The 16,872-nt window shown below is 49.1% G+C and overlaps 9 protein-coding genes across 9 annotated transcripts; 4 read left to right on the top strand and 5 right to left on the bottom strand.

The window, feature by feature from the left end:
- Window positions 1–203: 203 nt before the first annotated feature.
- On the bottom strand, window positions 204–2,057 carry EV420DRAFT_939562 (translation elongation factor EF-1 alpha). Its single transcript, XM_060484064.1, has 9 exons — window positions 2,005–2,057; window positions 1,810–1,944; window positions 1,661–1,755; window positions 1,390–1,602; window positions 1,199–1,335; window positions 830–1,147; window positions 485–776; window positions 315–432; window positions 204–264 (listed from the first exon to the last, which is right to left on the bottom strand). Exons 1-9 carry the CDS (start codon window positions 2,036–2,038, stop codon window positions 227–229), a joined length of 1,380 nt encoding a protein of 459 aa, XP_060336155.1. The 5' UTR covers window positions 2,039–2,057; the 3' UTR covers window positions 204–226.
- A 653-nt stretch (window positions 2,058–2,710) lies between these two features.
- On the bottom strand, window positions 2,711–4,609 carry EV420DRAFT_1637269 (kinase-like domain-containing protein; the record flags this gene model as incomplete). The annotated part of the gene is made up of 4 exons (XM_060476687.1): window positions 2,711–3,077; window positions 3,139–3,256; window positions 3,308–3,776; window positions 3,836–4,609. The coding sequence occupies 4 exons, from the start codon at window positions 4,607–4,609 to the stop codon at window positions 2,711–2,713; spliced, it is 1,728 nt and encodes a 575-aa protein (XP_060336154.1).
- A 566-nt stretch (window positions 4,610–5,175) lies between these two features.
- Window positions 5,176–6,090, top strand: EV420DRAFT_1512846 (60S ribosomal protein L32). Its single transcript, XM_060471685.1, has 5 exons — window positions 5,176–5,445; window positions 5,493–5,601; window positions 5,654–5,677; window positions 5,723–5,868; window positions 5,916–6,090. Exons 1-5 carry the CDS (start codon window positions 5,399–5,401, stop codon window positions 5,974–5,976), a joined length of 387 nt encoding a protein of 128 aa, XP_060336153.1. The 5' UTR covers window positions 5,176–5,398; the 3' UTR covers window positions 5,977–6,090.
- Window positions 6,091–6,115: 25 nt separating this feature from the next.
- EV420DRAFT_1512838 (MEMO1 family) lies at window positions 6,116–7,448 on the top strand. Its single transcript, XM_060471684.1, has 8 exons — window positions 6,116–6,161; window positions 6,213–6,259; window positions 6,308–6,401; window positions 6,449–6,517; window positions 6,565–6,677; window positions 6,724–6,835; window positions 6,885–7,019; window positions 7,068–7,448. Exons 1-8 carry the CDS (start codon window positions 6,151–6,153, stop codon window positions 7,429–7,431), a joined length of 945 nt encoding a protein of 314 aa, XP_060336152.1. The 5' UTR covers window positions 6,116–6,150; the 3' UTR covers window positions 7,432–7,448.
- On the bottom strand, window positions 7,449–8,671 carry EV420DRAFT_1512832 (histidine phosphatase superfamily). Its single transcript, XM_060471683.1, has 4 exons — window positions 8,381–8,671; window positions 8,251–8,333; window positions 8,117–8,198; window positions 7,449–8,063 (listed from the first exon to the last, which is right to left on the bottom strand). The coding sequence occupies exons 1-4, from the start codon at window positions 8,466–8,468 to the stop codon at window positions 7,456–7,458; spliced, it is 861 nt and encodes a 286-aa protein (XP_060336151.1). The 5' UTR covers window positions 8,469–8,671; the 3' UTR covers window positions 7,449–7,455.
- A 147-nt stretch (window positions 8,672–8,818) lies between these two features.
- On the top strand, window positions 8,819–9,244 carry EV420DRAFT_1637265 (Ndufb11, NADH dehydrogenase 1 beta subcomplex subunit; the record flags this gene model as incomplete). The annotated part of the gene is made up of 3 exons (XM_060476686.1): window positions 8,819–8,941; window positions 8,991–9,106; window positions 9,157–9,244. The coding sequence occupies 3 exons, from the start codon at window positions 8,819–8,821 to the stop codon at window positions 9,242–9,244; spliced, it is 327 nt and encodes a 108-aa protein (XP_060336150.1).
- EV420DRAFT_1512828 (single hybrid motif-containing protein) lies at window positions 9,245–10,212 on the bottom strand. The gene is made up of 6 exons (XM_060471682.1): window positions 10,010–10,212; window positions 9,811–9,960; window positions 9,717–9,760; window positions 9,574–9,661; window positions 9,485–9,522; window positions 9,245–9,435 (listed from the first exon to the last, which is right to left on the bottom strand). The coding sequence occupies exons 1-6, from the start codon at window positions 10,134–10,136 to the stop codon at window positions 9,379–9,381; spliced, it is 504 nt and encodes a 167-aa protein (XP_060336149.1). The 5' UTR covers window positions 10,137–10,212; the 3' UTR covers window positions 9,245–9,378.
- On the bottom strand, window positions 10,213–12,492 carry EV420DRAFT_1512826 (elongation factor Tu GTP binding domain-containing protein). The gene is made up of 15 exons (XM_060471681.1): window positions 12,417–12,492; window positions 12,286–12,357; window positions 12,174–12,236; window positions 11,920–12,126; window positions 11,512–11,868; window positions 11,425–11,460; window positions 11,331–11,374; window positions 11,196–11,280; window positions 11,115–11,140; window positions 10,937–11,062; window positions 10,865–10,883; window positions 10,711–10,811; window positions 10,586–10,656; window positions 10,504–10,532; window positions 10,213–10,451 (listed from the first exon to the last, which is right to left on the bottom strand). The coding sequence occupies exons 1-15, from the start codon at window positions 12,469–12,471 to the stop codon at window positions 10,417–10,419; spliced, it is 1,326 nt and encodes a 441-aa protein (XP_060336148.1). The 5' UTR covers window positions 12,472–12,492; the 3' UTR covers window positions 10,213–10,416.
- A 115-nt stretch (window positions 12,493–12,607) lies between these two features.
- EV420DRAFT_1617849 (uncharacterized protein) lies at window positions 12,608–16,750 on the top strand (the record flags this gene model as incomplete). The annotated part of the gene is made up of 14 exons (XM_060475291.1): window positions 12,608–12,670; window positions 12,720–12,905; window positions 12,959–13,012; window positions 13,064–13,348; window positions 13,395–13,606; window positions 13,838–13,965; window positions 14,002–14,586; window positions 14,645–14,784; window positions 14,844–14,886; window positions 14,941–15,482; window positions 15,538–16,140; window positions 16,195–16,302; window positions 16,361–16,618; window positions 16,673–16,750. The coding sequence occupies 14 exons, from the start codon at window positions 12,608–12,610 to the stop codon at window positions 16,748–16,750; spliced, it is 3,285 nt and encodes a 1,094-aa protein (XP_060336147.1).
- Between the last annotated feature and the right edge of the window lie 122 nt (window positions 16,751–16,872).

Genomic DNA, 16,872 nt, shown 5'->3' with positions numbered 1-16,872 from the left:
TGGATCTCAGATGCCCAAGGCACGATACATGCATCCATTCATTGCTTTTGCGACTTCTACTACATTATTAAAAACACACGGCGTTCAGCCGCCGACTACGCCGCCAGCCTCGTTATCGTGAATACAATGCTTGATGATGACAATAACACAGGTGATGAGTATGACCAACAGAAGAAGTAAAAGGTAAGAAACTGATAAAGGAAAGATACAGTGCTTCTACTTCTAATTACTTCTTCTTGGCAGCCTTCTCGGCGGACTTGGTCACTACAAAACAGTCAGTAGTTGATAAGGATAAAGGCAAAGTCATATCGTACCCTTGCCACCCTTTTCGGTCTTGTCGACGGACTTGATGATGCCGACAGCGACAGTCTGCCTCATGTCACGGACAGCGAAACGACCGAGAGGAGCGTACTCATTGTAGGACTCAACACACTGAAATTGAACGGTCAATCGCGAAAATTACGACAGACAAAAAAAATCCCACCATGGGCTTGCTAGGGACGAGCTTAGCGATGCAAGCATCACCAGACTTGACGAACTTGGGGCTGGCTTCCAGCGATTTACCCGTTCGGCGATCAATCTTCTCAATGAGCTCAGCGAACTTGCAGGCAATGTGGGCAGTGTGACAATCAAGAACGGGAGCGTAACCAGCACCGATTTGACCAGGGTGGTTGAGAATGATGACCTGAGCGTTGAAAGAGGCGGCTTCCTTAGCAGGGTCGTTCTTAGAGTCAGAAGCGACGTTTCCACGACGAATATCCTTGACCGAGACGTTCCTATGCACCAATGTCAGCAGACAACACATATATGCAGATAACTTTCAACGCACTTGACGTTGAATCCAACGTTGTCACCAGGAAGACCCTGCTCGAGCTGCTCGTGGTGCATTTCGACGGACTTCACTTCAGTGGTAACGTTAGAAGGAGCGAAGGTGACGACCATTCCGGCCTTGATGATACCAGTCTCAACACGACCGACTGGCACAGTTCCAATACCACCGATTTTGTAGACATCCTGGAGAGGAAGACGGAGAGGCTTGTCGGAGGGTCGGACAGGGGGCTCAATGGCATCAATAGCATCGAGGAGAGTCTTGCCCTTGACGACACCGGCCTTGGTCTCCTTCGTCCAGCCCTTGTACCATGGCATGCTTTCAACAACGTTAAGCCGCCGCATCGCTCATAATATGGTAATGACTTACTTGGCGGACTCCTCCAACATATTGTCACCGTGCCATCCAGAGATGGGGACGAAAGCAACAGATTTGGGGTTGTAGCCGACCTTCTTGATGAAGGTGGAGGTTTCCTTGACGATTTCGTTGAATCGGTCCTCACTCCACTAAGATAAATGTCGGACTTCGCGGAAGAAAAAGCGATGGGGTAGGGTTCGTACCTTGGTGGTGTCCATCTTGTTGACGGCAACAATGAGCTGCCTGACACCAAGAGTGAAGGCAAGAAGGGCGTGCTCTCGGGTCTGACCGTCCTTGGAGATACCGGCTTCGAATTCACCAGTACCACCAGCAATGATAAGGATGGCACAATCAGCCTGGGAGGTACCAGTGATCATGTTCTTGATGAAGTCACGATGTCCGGGGGCGTCGATGACCTACGGACAAAGATAGATGAATATCGATCACGGCGATGATGGATGCGGTGAGACTGACCGTAACCATGTACTTGGGAGTCTCGAACTTCCAGAGAGCGATATCGATGGTGATACCACGCTCACGCTCAGCCTTTAGCTTGTCCAAAACCCAAGCTGTAGGTAGATGCAATCAGCATGAAGAAATGACTCATAGCGATCATTACGCACCATATTTGAAGGAACCCTTGCCGAGTTCAGCAGCCTCCTTCTCGAACTTCTCAATGGTACGCTTGTCGATACCACCGCACTTGTAGATCAAGTGCCCGGTGGTGGTCGATTTACCGGAATCGACGTGACCGATGACTGCGATGGTTGTGATTGAGTTCGACGACTAGACGATGGCGCATCGATAAGACAACTTACCGACGACGTTAACGTGAGTCTTTTCCTTTCCCATTTTAATAGGTTCTGGAAAAAGAGTGGAACGTTAGCGTCATAGATCGCACGACATCGGTCCAGATGCGCAGATGAAAAATTTTACGTTGTCGGCGACAAGCGCACGACAGCGATGGGAAAACATAGGCGAGGTCTGACAGAAGAAGCGATGTCGGATGAAGACAATGCACTTACTTTAGAGGTACAACAAGTTACAAGGGATAAGAGATGATGGTGGAGGGGAAGGAAGAAGGTAGACAGACAAGAAAGAGATGTTTGGTCTAGTTATACTGCGACGGTGAAAATTTTTTATCGATCACATCCAAATTTGATCAGATGGCTGATAAAAGTGTGACCAATTGTGACTCCGCACCGCCGATATCGGCTCCATCCACATAATAAAATAAAGGTATTAACCGTTTTCCGGGACTTACAAGTAGTAGTGATAGTACAATAGTGAAATCTCTGCAGTACTCTACGCGCTATCGACGGGTCTATCTAAGACGTATCCGAATAACAGCAAGAAAGAGAGATGAGTAAAACAGCACAGCAAGTCAGAGGTGGGATAGGATGCATGCATACTACAGGGTTGGGGTGTCGGATGTAAATTTATGTTAATACAATGCTTAGTGAATACATACATCTTCCTTCCTGGAAGTCAAGTCGCCTCGTCTCCATGTTGTTTTCATTTCGATCAGGGATCACAAGTTGTCCATCCGCCGTTGCCAGCGAGAAATCGCGACTGGAGAATCTTCTCAAATGTCGGTCGAGCTGAAACTTGTAAACGCAGACAGGCCCTGACAAGTGCCGCTGCGTCTCCAAGCGCACCGCCGCCATCCTGTTCTTCTCCAAAACTCTCCTTTTCTTCGCTACATCTCTCGTCGAGCGCCATAGATGCACTTGCAAACGGAGAGTCCAGTCCTTCCTGCGCCTCAGCAGCAGTCATAAACGGACATTCTCCAACAAGCAATACATATGCAACAACGCCGAATGCCCAAACGTCTTGTTCCTTTCCTTGATAGCGCTCGCCGCGAAGAATTTCTGGACCAGCATAGTCAAGACTAATTAAAGATAACAATTAGCCTCGAGGCAATCTTCAGCAATGATGGACCGAGTACATACGTTCCGCTAAAGGAATCCCAGCCATTCTTTTTAACCAATCCGGAGCTACCAAAATCGATCAAGATACAACTGCCATGAGGTCCAAGCACAACATTTTCATCCTTGACATCCCGATGAACTTGGAGATATCACTATCAGTCACCATATTTTCAAATTTACTAATACTAACCTATTCCATGCGAATGAAGGAAGCATAATGCATCGGCTATCTGTCCTAGATAGGTGCGAACAGAACTCGGAGGAAGACCTTGTGGATAACTCTCGACAAGATCAAAAAGATCGGACGGTGGCGATGGTTCGTCGGCGCGATGTTCTGGAGTCGACGACGGAAGGACAAGATAATAATAATGGCTATCCTCGAAAAAGTCTAGAAGGGGACAGATGTTGGGATGTCCTTTGACGGTCTTTCCCTCTACCCAGTCATCCGCATCAGAACCTGATTCAACCGGATTATGAGAACATGTGAGTGAATCGAACCGGCGAGGGTCCCATGGCCGTTTCGGAGGCAGTACATAGGACGTATTGGATATGGCGGACATGACGTAGATTTCGATAGGAATAGTTCCGTATTTAGGGTGTTTCTTCCAACAGTCCGCCAGTATACGCGACTTGATCACTTGTTTGATAACAAGAGGCGGCTAGCAATTATCGCAGCGTTAGATCGTCGCACAAAAGCCGATAGGCGGATCTTACGTACCCCCAGAGAACCATCGTTGAGGATTTCTCGTGCACGCTTCACTAACCCGTAAGCACCACGTCCAATTTCTCCTTCGATGTGAAATTCGGAGATAGTCCTTTCGCCAAGGAATGACTCTTCTGACGACCTAGCAGGTGAGGGAGCTCGTGTGCTGGAGGCAGCACTCAGCAGGCTGCTGGCGCTGTCTGCACGATTAAGTGATTTCGGTAGGATCGGCGGCGGAGAAGGAGGTTCTATAGGCGCAATTGACACTCGCCCGGCAATCAATGAAACCCGTTGCTGCGACGAACGGCGCCGAGGCCGCGGTGCTGTGGGGGAACGGGAGGGAGTGGGAACTTTGGATGATCCTGGGGTGGTCGACAGCAGTGGTGACGATGAACGTGATGGTTCCGTAGAAAAGGTGGAAGTTAGTATACCGGGGGGAGTTGGCGTAACGTTGGTGACGAGACGCATAACCTTCGCACTGTCTGGGGCAATACCGTTTGGTGTCTTTCTGCCCATACTGGATTCGTCGGCTCTTGGAAGCGACGGTTCGTATACGGGCTGTCGAAGCGCCTCTTTCTGTGGCAGAGCGTCGGTTTTCGGCTGTGGCGAGGCTTTTTGGGAGAACGTGGACTCGGAAGTGTCCTCATTCTGGTCCCAGTCGAATCCCCGGCCAATCGAGGTAACGCCCCAGCTACCGACGCTGGCAGCTCTGTATAGTCGTGCAGGGAGCTGTGGAGTCCATTCTTCGCTATCAAAGGCCAAATCCAACTGTGGCGGGGCCGAGAGCATAGAAAGACTGAAAATGTTCGTCTTGATACGTATAGAATGAAAGAAAAGGCGGAGTAGTGAACGCCTTGGTGGAGGAGCGGACGAAGGTCTTGGTCTGGATTGACTTTTTCGGTGGAGTGAGACCCCAGGTGATGCCAATCCCGGTTCACGCCCACGTGGGTTCCGAAATTCCTGGCTAAGTTGTCTAGTAACGATTTCAATGTCTTGCTCGCTGGCGACGACCATGTCTAGGTGGAACGAGAGTGGTGGTACTCAATATAGCACTACAGACAGCGATTACAGGGGAAAAGCCCGATTAGTATCATTTGGCACTCTCTGGCATGCAGAAGATCCGTACTGTGATGATAGAATATCGATGCATTCCGCCTTCTACTGGCATGTACATGATGGAAAATTAAAAAGAGATTTTATATCAAATCGTACCTAGCCATTCGCTAGCCTTGAACAGTTTCAAACCTTCTAAAAGGCGTTCAGTGGCCGACCCACGAAAGGTCCTAGGGGTCCTATTACGTAATCTTTCACGGCAAGCGGACACCCTTGGGGAATACACAATAATCTACGCCCTCAAGCTCAATCCTTCAAAAACACTGTGAGTCTCCGTCCTCGCTGCTCAATTTTTCTTCTATGCTGCAGAATCACAACCAGAGCAACGACTGGATGCGTTTGATACTAGTTTCAACCCGTTTGGTGGATGGATTCGTATCTTACAAGTCGGATGACGCTGCCAAATTTTTATTTTGCTCCTGGACACTTTTGGTTCTCAAGCTAACATCCAACTTGTAGACCGCCATGGCCGTCAAGATCCCCATTGTCAAGAAGCACACCAAGCCTTTCAAGTTTGTCTTTTCAACGCATATGAGGACGTCCTATTGACCGCATACAGGCGTCACCAGTCAGATCGTTACCACGGTGTGAAGGAGGCATGGCGGAAACCCAAGGGTATTGATAACAGGGTGCGACGTCGCTTCAAGGGTCAGACTCCCATGCCCAAGGTGCGTTCAGTTTTCAGTTCTTATATTTTACACAACCAACCTCACTTTGCAGATTGGATACGGCAGCAACAAGAAGGTACGTACACCTAGTGGAACCATTTTCTGTCTAACACTGTCCCAGACTCGCCATCTCCTTCCCAATGGCCTCAAAAAATTCCTCGTCAACAACGTCCGGGAACTCGAGATCCTCTTGATGCACAACAAAAGCTACGCTGCCGAGATTGCGCACAACGTGAGCAGCCGGAACCGCACAACGATTTTGGAGAGGTTCGCGTGCATTTATCTGTCCCAAGTTTTCTCTTACCTGCTTATAGGGCCAAGGCTCTGGGAGTCAAGGTGACGAACCCTGCTGCCCGTCTGCGGTCGGAGGAGTAGAGCTACTGTCGTTGTCGTCGTTTTGCACCATTCATATTCCATGTATTCTTCCAATCTTCCGACATGCAGCAATAATGACCATGCGACTATGCACCTCTATTGATAGTAGTGACCCGATTTAGACGTGTGATCTAATTAAGTAGCTTCATCTTTGACCACTCCTGCAAACACAGAATGTCTTACGAGTCCGTTTGTTTCCATCAAGTATCCTCAAACATCTCACTTTGATTCTATAGAAACGTTCGCTCTGCATCGCATGCTGGCAGCTGGTACACTGGCGATGGTAATGATATTGTCTCGTGATTCGAATGATGAACTAGAGATTCAACAGGTAGCATCCTCAACGACGAGCTCAATGGCTGGCTCTCTGCAGTCACTCCGGATGAGCCATATCCTATCCAAGGTTGCAAAGCCATCATCGCACCGTGTGTCTGTTTAGCTGCTCTTTGAACTGCGCCTGAAACGACTACAGCCATGCTGGATACACCTATTCAGGCCCCGCAGCTGCCTGGGCATACAAGAGCATCGATACCAAGCCGATGTCGGTCTTCGTCTTTCCTCGCCGTGCAGGCACTGATGGCTTGCTAGCAAACGGGTGTTTATCCTTGGTCCCTCGCACCATCTCTACATCCAGGGTTGCGCACTGTCGGGGTGTGAGGAGTACGAGACGCCTATTGGGAACTTGCCTCTAGATCTCGATAGTGCGTTCGCCCTCCTTAGCACCTACTGACACTGACAGTGTCGCAGCGATTAAGGAACTGAGAGCTACGAACCAATTCGAGACTCTGGCTCAGGAAGACGACGAGGCAGAGCACAGTCTTGAGATGCACCTCCCGTATGTTAGGAAGATGTTTGAGGGGTAAGAATGTCCGTTCGGCTTTCAGAAACGGTGCTCATTCCAGTGTCAGGAAAGACATAGCCATTGTTCCTATCGTCGTGGGCTCTGTCTCCAAGGAAGATGAAGCAGCCTACGGTGCTCTACTGGCTCCCTATCTCGATCGTGAAGACACCTTTTGTGTTGTATCGAGTGACTTTTGTCATTGGTATGTTTCTACATCGGCCGTCTTATATCGTCTACATATAACCTGCAGGGGCACTCGCTTTTCCTATACCTTTTACTACCCTTCACCAACAGAAGGGACTGCTGGATTCCGTTTATCCCGCTCCTCGTCGATAACCACGAACCCCATCCACACCTCAATCAGTCAGCTTGATCACGAAGCAATGGATATCCTCACGCGACCACCAGCAGAGGCACACACCAAGTTCGCAGCGTATCTCTCCAAGACCAAGAACACGATATGTGGCAGGCACCCTATTGGCGTACTGCTGGGCGCAATGACGGCGCTAGGGAAAGAGTCGAAGCTGAAATGGGTGCGTTATGAGCAGAGCAGCGCTTGCGTAACATTGAGAGACTCAAGCGTAAGTTATGCAAGCGCCTGGGTGACATTCTAACGTGTATAAATGAGACCTCTATAACTACAAACTACTTGTAACATTAACATTCAAATTCTTGCCTACCACTGAACCTACCGGTTCGTTTTTCTCATTCTCCGAACCGAGAACACCAGGATCATTGACAACCCGTCCATTTTCGACTTCGATATCCTGGAAACCCCAGTCTCTCAAAGATCCTCCACTGAGGTGAGAGCCATCTGCTGTCTTGACCCTGGACCAAGTGTTTCCGTTCTTTTTGTGAAATTGGCTCAACGAACAGCATCCAATCCTGATGGGCATATCCCTCTCTCCGCTGAGTAGCCTTACCAGCGCAGCAATCGTAGCTGCGTGGCTCACAAGTAGAAGCCTCTCTCCTTTAGGTCGGAGAGGCAAAAAGTCTTGCAGGAATGTCTCAACGCGGACGTGAACCTCATCGACAGTTTCTCCGAGTCGCGAGGGGTAGTGAATACTGTCCCAGTCGGTCGATATCTGACCTGGAAAGTATGGTTCGAGGGAAGATGCAGGTCCAGGGCGGGGATGAAGTCCTGTGTTCGGCTCGACGGGGGAATACCACTCCGAGAGACCATGTTCAACGAAAATTGGGATACCGAGAGCGGCAGCTACAGGAGAGGCTGTTTGCAGACAGCGATCTAAGTTATGGGTCAGTGAAATCATCGAGTGATGGTATCAGAAACGCATGTACAGTAAGGGGAAGAGAAGATCGCTGTAGGCCGTTCATCCTCTGGTAGCGAAAGAAAGTACGACGCGCATTCTCGTGCTTGCGCCTGTTCCAGTAAAGTCAGATCGATTTGTACACATCGAATCCAGGAGGAGTACCTCGCCCAATGCAGCCAAAGGAGGATCCCTCGGTAGCCCAGTTGCGCTTTTCCAGTTGCTCATGACCCAGTTCATTCGGAAGCCTTCAAACTGCTCAGGATGGGCCTTTAGATCAGTACTCGATGCTCACCGTGCCGCACGATGTAAATCTTTTCGACCATGATGACGGCGATAAAGAAACCGGAGGTTGTTATGTTATCATATGTTAATGTATACATAACACAGCATCGTACATGCGGAGCTGGACACAATGAAAAAGCGACACCATGCTTTCACTCGAGCTGTTGAACTTGAGAATAGCATTGAAAATATTATGGAAGTATAGGTCAGTCGAAGGGGGAAACTTGCCATTATAAATTTGCGGTGCGGCATCAAGATCAAGGAAAACCACGTAAAATAATTATATCATACTGGCATCTCTCTTCTGCGACAGTCGACGGCGAAATCTAACTCGCTTGCTAAAATTGCTTTGGACAGATTCCGGCTAGTTCCGATCGTGCTGCTGTATGTTTGGCAACAACTTCGCACGTCTTTCCCCGCGTACAGACCTCCTCAATAGTTGACTCTCATGATACCGAGCACCACCCTGCGTCTGTTGCGCGCAGGAGCACCTCGCTTACACGGACGACGATTTGCGTCGCATGGCACCCCTCAGTACAACGAACCTTCTGGATGGCTCTTTGGTGAAAAGGTGTGCACCTATACTCGTCCATTGAGAATACGGCTTGACCGTTGGATAGCCTCTCGCCTCGGGCCAGAAGCGAGTGAAAGAAGATTGGGAGAACATTTGGTACATTGGGATGTTTGGTACAATGGCCTTCGCATCGGTGATGCTGTACTACAAACCTGACACAAGGTACGTCTCGCATCAATGTTACTGTTACCACCGCTTACAGTGAACGACAGCATTCAGACATGGGCGTTAGAAGAGGCCAAACAACGGATGGAGGCGCGTGGCGAGAAGTACAAATACGAGCCATCACAGAAATCATAATCTTCCGACTCTTAATCCCAATTTCATTGCAATGACAGCATGGCTTCACGCAAGATATAATATAATCTAAAGTCTATCTTCCCAGCAAGGTCTCGTGTCCGAGCAGTTGAGGCCCTGGACGTTGTGCGACCCTTTCAAGATTCAATGTTGTACTCAGCCTTGTACTGCTCTTCCGTGAGCAATCCCTCCAACTGGATTGACGTTCAGTCAGTAGTATTGCATAGAAGGAAAAGGTCACACCTCAGACGGATCCGAAATCTTGATTTTACATAGCCAACCTGCAATGGCGTTACTTCGGAGGCGACGACCAACTGACTCATCGAACGCACCTTGATCCTCAGGAGATTTGTTCAACAATCCTGGCTGAGAGGCTAGTGTAGTGTTGATCTCCTCCACAAGTCCAGAGACCGGGGCATACTGGTGGAAGAACTAAGTAAAACTATCCCTTCAGCGAAGTGAATAGTCAACGCACGATGTCTGACGCGGCCTTGACACTTTCCACAGCTCCTATATGGCCTGTAGCTTACTGAGAATTGCCCAAAAATCCCAAGGAAGAGCGTACATACCTCCTTGCTCCACCTCAGTCCCTATCTCAGCCAATTCCACGAAAACGACATCACCAAGAGATGATTGAGCGTGGTCGGTAATAGTCACGATGCCAACTCCGGTGGAATCATCATAAGTGACAGTTTCGTGATCCTTCGTATAACGCTTTGCTATCCGGATTTCAGAAGCGAGAGAATGCGCGGTTGGACCAGTACGCACTAACGAGAGTTCGAACGAACTGAGGTCGAACACAGAACCTTTGGGTTGACGGTGCTGCCAACGGAGTGTTGCGCACTAGAGAGCGGTATGAGCCCAACTTTGTGACGTTTCGGAGGACAGACTGCATTGAAAAACAGAGAGATAGAGACGCTAAAAAGCCGCGACGATAGTGTCTGTAAAATTTATAGGATGAACCATAAACGGACACCGGAACACCGCTTCTATTCAGTCCCGATTCCAAATACGAATCTGTGGATTGCTCTTATTTCACCTCTCGCCTTCCTATTACTGGACTACAAGTCACTAGTATCTACGTAGAGATAGTAGTTTTCCGGCTTGCATTATACTTTTACAGAGATAATGAGTGGGGAATGCAATAAATTCAAGCACGAGATAAGTCTTGTCCTCTACTCCTTGATCTCAACCACGACACCAGTAGCGACTACAGCAACGGTAAGAGTCAGATGCTAGACGAGAAATGAAGTGTAACTTACTAGTTTTGTGACCTTCACGGAGAGTGAAACTAAACCAGTAATCAATGATTGCGTTCGATGAACGTAGCAGGCTTGCACGTACCGGGATCCGACCTCTATGGCAAGAGAAGAGTGGAGATTGCATTCCAGCTCGACGTTGTCGCCAGGCATGGCCTAAGAAGGTATACATTTAGCTTCTGTCATGAAATATTTAGCAGATGAAGTCACCATCTTGGCCGGGTCGTCGAATTTTAGTTCAACAGAAACATCAGCAGTACGCAAAAATAGCTGAGGCTTATATCCAGAGGTGAAAGGCGTATAACGTCCACCTAGAAGATAGCGGTCAGACTAGGCGAAAAGCAGAGGAAGACGTAAATAATACCTTCATCTTTAGTCAAAACCTAGATGAAAACAGTTATGGAATAACACAGAAAAGATCAATAAGAGCACACACATAGATCTGGGCCTTGAAAACCTTAACGGCTTTCATGGAGCCAGGGGCGATGATAACTTGGCCGCGTTTGACTTGTTCACGCTTTACACCACGGAGCAGAGCACCCATGTTGTCGCCAGCTTCAGCCTGTGTCTCTTGTGAGCATACATACGTGTCTATTAACCTGTTGACGACTCACCCGGTCGAGTTCCTTGTGGAACATTTCTACGATTACGAGATGAGGCGAAGAATTTTTGGATAACGCAGTCATAGAACATACCAATACCAGTGAGGGTAGTCTTGAACGATTCGCCGAGCCCGAGAACCTCAACTTCAGTACCTTTGGAGGCAACACCACGTTCGACCTATAGGAGAATGAAGTGGCGTATAGATAAACAGCTGGTAGAACCCTTACTCGGCCAGTAGCGACGGTTCCACGTCCTGAAATGGAGAAGACGTCTGGAAATAAATTTAGCATTGCGCCATTAGGGCCGATAGCAGGGCCATACCTTCCACAGGAAGTAGGAAAGGCTTCTCAAGGTCACCTATAAGCACGGTCAACGACACTGAAGACAAGGAAAGCGAGATAACGTTACGAAGGGGGAGGTCCAACCAATCATCGCATGCCTGCACTAACTCGAAAATCTTCTTGGAACCTATCTCTGGCTCACGACCTTCCAAAGCAGCCAGTGCGGAGCCCATGATAATCGGAGTGTTCTCGCCATCAAAGTTGTACGTGCTAAGAAGGTCTCGCATTTCCATGTCGACAAGCTCCAACATTTCCGGGTCCGAGATTTGGTCAATCTTGTTGATGAAGACAACGAGTTTCTTGACACCAACTTGACGAGCGAGGAGAAGATGTTCTCGTGTTTGAGGCATCTGACCGTCAGTAGCCGACACAACAATAATTGCGCCATCCATTTGAGCTGCACCAGTAATCATGTTCTTGATGTCTAAGGTAGCAATCTCGATATGCGGAATGATAAACAGACCAGACAACTTACAATCAGCGTGACCGGGACAGTCGATATGACCGTAATGCCGAGTTTCCGTCTCGTATTCGACATGAGCAGCATTGATAGTGATACCGCGAGCTCGTTCTTCCGGAGCCTTGTCTATCATATTGTAGTCGGTGAACTGTGCACCTCCCTTCTCAGCGAGACACTTGGTGATGGCAGCCGTCAGTGTAGTTTTACCGTGATCGACGTGACCTAGAAATATTGAGATAAACGAGTAAATATCGGGGAAAAATGTATACCAATAGTTCCAATATTCATGTGGGGCTTGGTCCTGTTATAGACTTCGGCATAGCCTCGCGTTCCTGGACGACAGTCAGTCCCAATTGTGAATACGCCGAATGCTAAGCGTACCCCAGGCCGAGGGAGTCCAGGAAACGGAGAGTTTTGGAACTAGGCGACGCGAAGTCGCACTGAAGATGGCAACTGAAGAGAAAGAGAACCTAAATAAGCGACAGAACGCAGGGTGAGCAGTGAATGAATACCTCGTGCAGCGAGCAACCCGCAGGAGGCGCCCTTTGTGGCCGCGAACGGTAACATGATGGACGGAGGGAAAAGAGGAACCGCCGTCGCTGAAATTTTGACCACCGGAAACTGCCGAATGTCGGCCGGCGGGGCGGAGCCGGGCCATGGGGTCCCCAGTAAGAATTCACGCGCCAGCGACGCAGCGTATCCAATGTCTACTCCAGACCGTCAAGAGCTCCTGCGAAATGCTGTCGCTTTCTTGTCTGACCCTAAAGTACGTTTTCCATCTTCTTGGTTTCATGGTCTGATATCCAAAAATGCAGTCTCAAGCTTCACCGCTGGCTCAACGGATTCAATTTTTGGAATCAAAGGGCCTAAATTCACAGGAAATCGACATTGCCTTGCGCCAGTCATCTAATGCATCACCGCCCGTTTCTTATCCAGCACCTTATGCCGTATCACCCTTTCCGACTGCTCCTTCAATGCAATGGGACTGGCGAGACTATTTCGTGCGCTGCTGTACCACCACCTTGCTTCACTTTCTGAGATGAACGCGTCATAGATAACCGCGGTCGTGTCAGGAACAATAACCTATGGTGCAGTTACACTGTTTAAGGTGTGATACTCTTCCGTCTTCTTAAATGCTTTTGGTCAACTGCTTGAAAAGAAATACCTCTTACCGCATCTGCAACCACCTAGCACGACGGCGTACGAACAAGATCGTGATGCTCTAAATGCCCAGTTTGATGCTGCCGAGGCCTTGCTCAAAGAAATACAAGCGGAAACGGCGCTTGTCAGGGCTGCCGTCGAGGAACAGAAGGAGAAAGTTGACAAAACAACCAAGGATATCGAACTCGTTGTTACGGAGATGAGGGGTAGCGAGCTCAAGACACGGGACGAGATGCGTGAGATTAGGGATGAGGTTAACACGATACGCGAGATGCTTCCAAAGGTATGCAAATTATGCATTGCCGTACGTTGCTGATCTTTCGCCACAGATGATCGACAGGAACAAGGAGTCACAGGCTCAATCTTTGGCAGAGCTTCAGCAGGAATTGAAGTCCTTGAAGGCTCTGTTGTTGAGCCGAGGTCCTGGTATCTCCAGCTCTCCGTCGTCTCCATTGCCCACGCCTGGACGACCGACAATACCAGCCTGGCAGCTGGCGTCTGCACCTTCGCCAATGGGTTCTGCTGAGTCGTCTACGCCATCGTATACGTTACCTACTGCCATTAGTAATGGGAAGGGGAAGGAGGTGGATATGTCACCGTCTACGTCGTAGGCATAATGTATTTATTTTGAATACCATGAAGACCCTGTATGAATACACGTGACGTACATTAGCGGTGACCAGCACTCGCTCGGTACAGCTCTTCGTTCCTTATCCATGTTTTCCCAGCTCCGGCACGCTGTCGAAACATTTGCGCCGCAACCACGTCGCAGCCTCGACAGCGACGCATCTGGCGGCCCACGCGAACCGCATTCCCGGTCAGGCTCACTCGACTTGGCGGGGCGCTCGACTTCTCCCTTGTCATCCAGTCAATTAGCAGAGTCGGCTCTATCCAGTCTTCGTAAATCATTGGCTCCTCCACGCTCTGCCAGCCCAGGTACTTCCCCAAGGATCCCAACTTCCGGTGTCGCTCGGGACCATACCCAAAAATCCAGCCTTGAAGAGCGGTTACGCGCGTCTTTTACCATTGGGGACGTTTCTAATGGCCCTACTCCAGACGTCTCTGCTAGAGCATCACCAGCTCCTCGAGCGCCTGCCATTGAGCATCCACTGTCTCCATCCTCAACTCCTCTACCAGATTCCCCGTCATTACCACCCGTACTGGAGGAAATCCTGTCGAAACCTCCAGAGTCACCAGATGTCCCTTCCCAGCCTCTTATGTCACCTTTAACTCTAACAGAGAGTGAACCACCCAAACCTGAGAGTCCTACCAAAGAGGATAGTGATACTATGACGGAGGAACAAATACCAGAGGAGCCTATACCACAAGATCCTTTGCCAACTGAACCTGCTGCTAAATCCATACCCGATCCCGTTGCAGAAAATTCTATTACCGAAAAGCCCATTGCAGAAGAGTCTATCGTAGGAGGGCCCATTGTGGAGGAACCTTTTGCTTCCGGTGAAGACGTTGATGTTGAGGCCCTTCAAGAGAGGCTGAAGTTGGTTGAACAGCGCTTTGCAGGCAAGTTGTTATGTTTGTTCCGACTGCTGTTCAATGTCAACGATATACCTGACTTTAGATGTTTCGACGTCATTCAAAAGGCTTCAAGCGGAAAAACTGGCTGCGGACGCTGTTCTCCGGGAATTGACTCCATTGGAAACACTCAAGGAGAGTGATGCTTTGCGAGACTACTTACAGAACATGTCAGCGAAAGCAAAGGTCAATTCATTTCTACATTATGTCACTGTTTCATTTACTAAATGACACTTCTTACGCAGATGTCTCAAGAGGAAATTATGCGTCTTGACGCGAAGCTTGAGAGTAAGGTGTTTCGACCTGAGAGAGGGTGACGATACTGAGATGCGACATATCTAGCGCAAGGCGAGCGGATTGAGGAAATGAGAGATACTCACCGCCTAGAATCTAAATCTCAATCGGAACTTATCGACAGTCTTCGCTCGCAGCTGAATGAATCCGAAGCGTTATTGAAAGCCTCTCAAAGTTCGCTATCTCAAAGCGACGACGATAAATCAAAACGAAAAGCGGAATTAGAACAGATGCAGGCAGAGATTGCCAAGATCAAGGAGGTGGCAAAGGACGAGGAGGAGAAGCGCACGAAGGCCATCAGTTTGCTCAAGACCGTTCGTCAAAAGCTGGTCAAATCCGAGAAAGAGAAGGAAGAAGCACTGAAGCAGGCTTCTGCTCTTCGGGAACAGGAGAAGGAGTATAAGGAGAAGGACGCAGCAGAGAGAGCTCGTCTACGGCAAGACGTTGACGCTGCCAATGCAGAGCGAGAAAAGGCAGTTACGGGATTGAAACTTCAATTTGACAAGGAGATCGCCGCTCTCAAGGACCGATATGAGAAAGAATTGGCTACACAGAAGGGGCAATTCGAGTTAGATGCAGTTACTACGAAAGTGAGTGGACCTTGGCGCTACAACTACATTGTTGATTGACTTTGTTTCCTTCTAGAGCTCTCACACCAAGGAAATATCGTTGAAGAGTTCTCAGGTCACCCAACTGCAATCTTCTCTTGAATCTCTAACAGAGGACAAAAATACACTTTTCGATGAGCTGCAGTTGCGGCAAGCAGAACTCGAATCTTCGCAATCTCTGCTCGAGTCGATTCAAGGTCAGAACACTGAACTTCAGTATCAGCTGCGAGAACTGGAGGACCGGGTCTCTTTCCTCAATGAAGAATTACTCGATGCACATCAGGGACAAGAGAACCTCCCACGCGAATCTGGGGTTTCTTCTGAAGAGGTAGCCCGACTACTGGCGGCCACTGAGGCCAAATACGAAGCCAAAGTCATGGAATTGCAGCGTGGTATTGCTATCATAGAGAATGAGCGAAACGACACCGAAGCCGAGTGGAGTCGCAAGCTTCGTGAAAAAGTGAAGGAAGCGGAGGAACTGAAGCGTGCGTTGGGAACGACTGTGAAATCCAAGGAGCAGGATGAAGGTGCTGTAAATCAGCTCCATCGAGAGATTTCTGAGCTCCGCAAGGAGCTTGATACGCAACGAAGGCAGGTTGATGAGTTGCGTTCGCAGCTGAATCAGGCCCAGGTTACCGAAGTAAGTGTCAGCGTACTTACTTGAGGCTTCTTGGTGATCTCATTCTACTTGCAGAGCGATGCCAGATCCCACCAATCAGAATATACCGCAAGAATAACTGTGTTGGAACAAAGTATAGAGGATGGTAAATCTCGAGAAGCTCAGCTTCGAGTGAGCAACAAGGTGCCTTCTGGTTCATATTTGGCCTTTCCCGTATCTAACTTCTCGTGTGATAATCTAGACGTTACGCGAAGAGCTGAGGAAGGTGCAGTCGTCAGCTGCTCTATTAGAGCGGCAACGCAACCCCGGCGTCGGCTACTGGACAACAAGAGGTGAGAGCGTCCAATCGGATGCCCGATCCCCTCCCCCGTCCCAATCCCCTTCGCCTACCAATTCACCCCGACCCGACTCGGCTATGTCTGATAAAAATGACGAGGAGGTCAACCTGGAGTATCTTCGTAATGTTGTTTTGCAGTTCCTTGAGCACAAGGAAATGAGAGTTAGTGTTTTTCAGGCACCTTCCCCTTCTTTCTCTAACAGTTATTGTATACAGCCTAATCTGGTCAAGGTCCTCTCCATCATCTTGAGGTTTACACCGCAAGAAACACGCAGGCTAATGGCCAAGGTCTAACTTCCAAGTTTGCTATTTTTGGCTAGAAACTGTGCGGGTCCCACGTCTGCTATTCTTATTGTTTATACCACAATGGATCCTATGTATTGTGCGAACGCCGGAGCTTGGAAAACTCCAGCCCT

This window comes from Desarmillaria tabescens, assembly GCF_030435595.1.
Source record: "Desarmillaria tabescens strain CCBAS 213 chromosome Unknown EV420scaffold_5, whole genome shotgun sequence".
Taxonomy (NCBI): Eukaryota; Fungi; Basidiomycota; class Agaricomycetes; order Agaricales; family Physalacriaceae; genus Desarmillaria; species Desarmillaria tabescens.
The sequence above is the reverse complement of the archived record's forward strand: the minus strand, read 5'-3'. Positions and strand labels throughout refer to the sequence as shown.

Excerpts from the sequence above, each read along its gene's own strand:
- EV420DRAFT_939562 (XM_060484064.1), bottom strand. The coding sequence starts at position 2,038 with ATGGGAAAGGAAAAGACTCACGTTAACGTCGTCG. Across the intron at positions 1,756-1,809 it reads CAAGGGTTCCTTCAAATATG|CTTGGGTTTTGGACAAGCTA; the intron begins GTGCGTAATGAT and ends ATCTACCTACAG. Across the intron at positions 1,603-1,660 it reads CTCCCAAGTACATGGTTACG|GTCATCGACGCCCCCGGACA; the intron begins GTCAGTCTCACC and ends CTTTGTCCGTAG.
- EV420DRAFT_1512828 (XM_060471682.1), bottom strand. The coding sequence starts at position 10,136 with ATGCAGTCTGTCCTCCGAAACGTCACAAAGTTGGGCTCATACCGCTCT. Across the intron at positions 9,523-9,573 it reads CAAATCTCCTGAGGATCAAG|GTTGGCTATGTAAAATCAAG; the intron begins GTGCGTTCGATG and ends ACGCCATTGCAG. Across the intron at positions 9,436-9,484 it reads AGATTTCGGATCCGTCTGAG|TTGGAGGGATTGCTCACGGA; the intron begins GTGTGACCTTTT and ends ACGTCAATCCAG.
- EV420DRAFT_1512826 (XM_060471681.1), bottom strand. The coding sequence starts at position 12,471 with ATGTTACCGTTCGCGGCCACAAAGGGCGCCTCCTGCGGGTTGCTCGCT. Across the intron at positions 12,358-12,416 it reads CGGGTTGCTCGCTGCACGAG|TTGCCATCTTCAGTGCGACT; the intron begins GTATTCATTCAC and ends CTTTCTCTTCAG. Across the intron at positions 12,237-12,285 it reads CTGGACTCCCTCGGCCTGGG|GAACGCGAGGCTATGCCGAA; the intron begins GTACGCTTAGCA and ends ACTGTCGTCCAG.
- EV420DRAFT_1512832 (XM_060471683.1), bottom strand. The coding sequence starts at position 8,468 with ATGTATACATTAACATATGATAACATAACAACCTCCGGTTTCTTTATC. Across the intron at positions 8,334-8,380 it reads GATTTACATCGTGCGGCACG|GCTTCCGAATGAACTGGGTC; the intron begins GTGAGCATCGAG and ends AGCAGTTTGAAG. Across the intron at positions 8,199-8,250 it reads CTTTGGCTGCATTGGGCGAG|GCGCAAGCACGAGAATGCGC; the intron begins GTACTCCTCCTG and ends TTACTGGAACAG.
- EV420DRAFT_1512846 (XM_060471685.1), top strand. The coding sequence starts at position 5,399 with ATGGCCGTCAAGATCCCCATTGTCAAGAAGCACACCAAGCCTTTCAA. Across the intron at positions 5,678-5,722 it reads GATACGGCAGCAACAAGAAG|ACTCGCCATCTCCTTCCCAA; the intron begins GTACGTACACCT and ends ACACTGTCCCAG. Across the intron at positions 5,869-5,915 it reads CGCACAACGATTTTGGAGAG|GGCCAAGGCTCTGGGAGTCA; the intron begins GTTCGCGTGCAT and ends ACCTGCTTATAG.
- EV420DRAFT_1512838 (XM_060471684.1), top strand. Across the intron at positions 6,402-6,448 it reads TGCAAAGCCATCATCGCACC|CCATGCTGGATACACCTATT; the intron begins GTGTGTCTGTTT and ends AAACGACTACAG. Across the intron at positions 6,836-6,884 it reads GTTAGGAAGATGTTTGAGGG|GAAAGACATAGCCATTGTTC; the intron begins GTAAGAATGTCC and ends TTCCAGTGTCAG.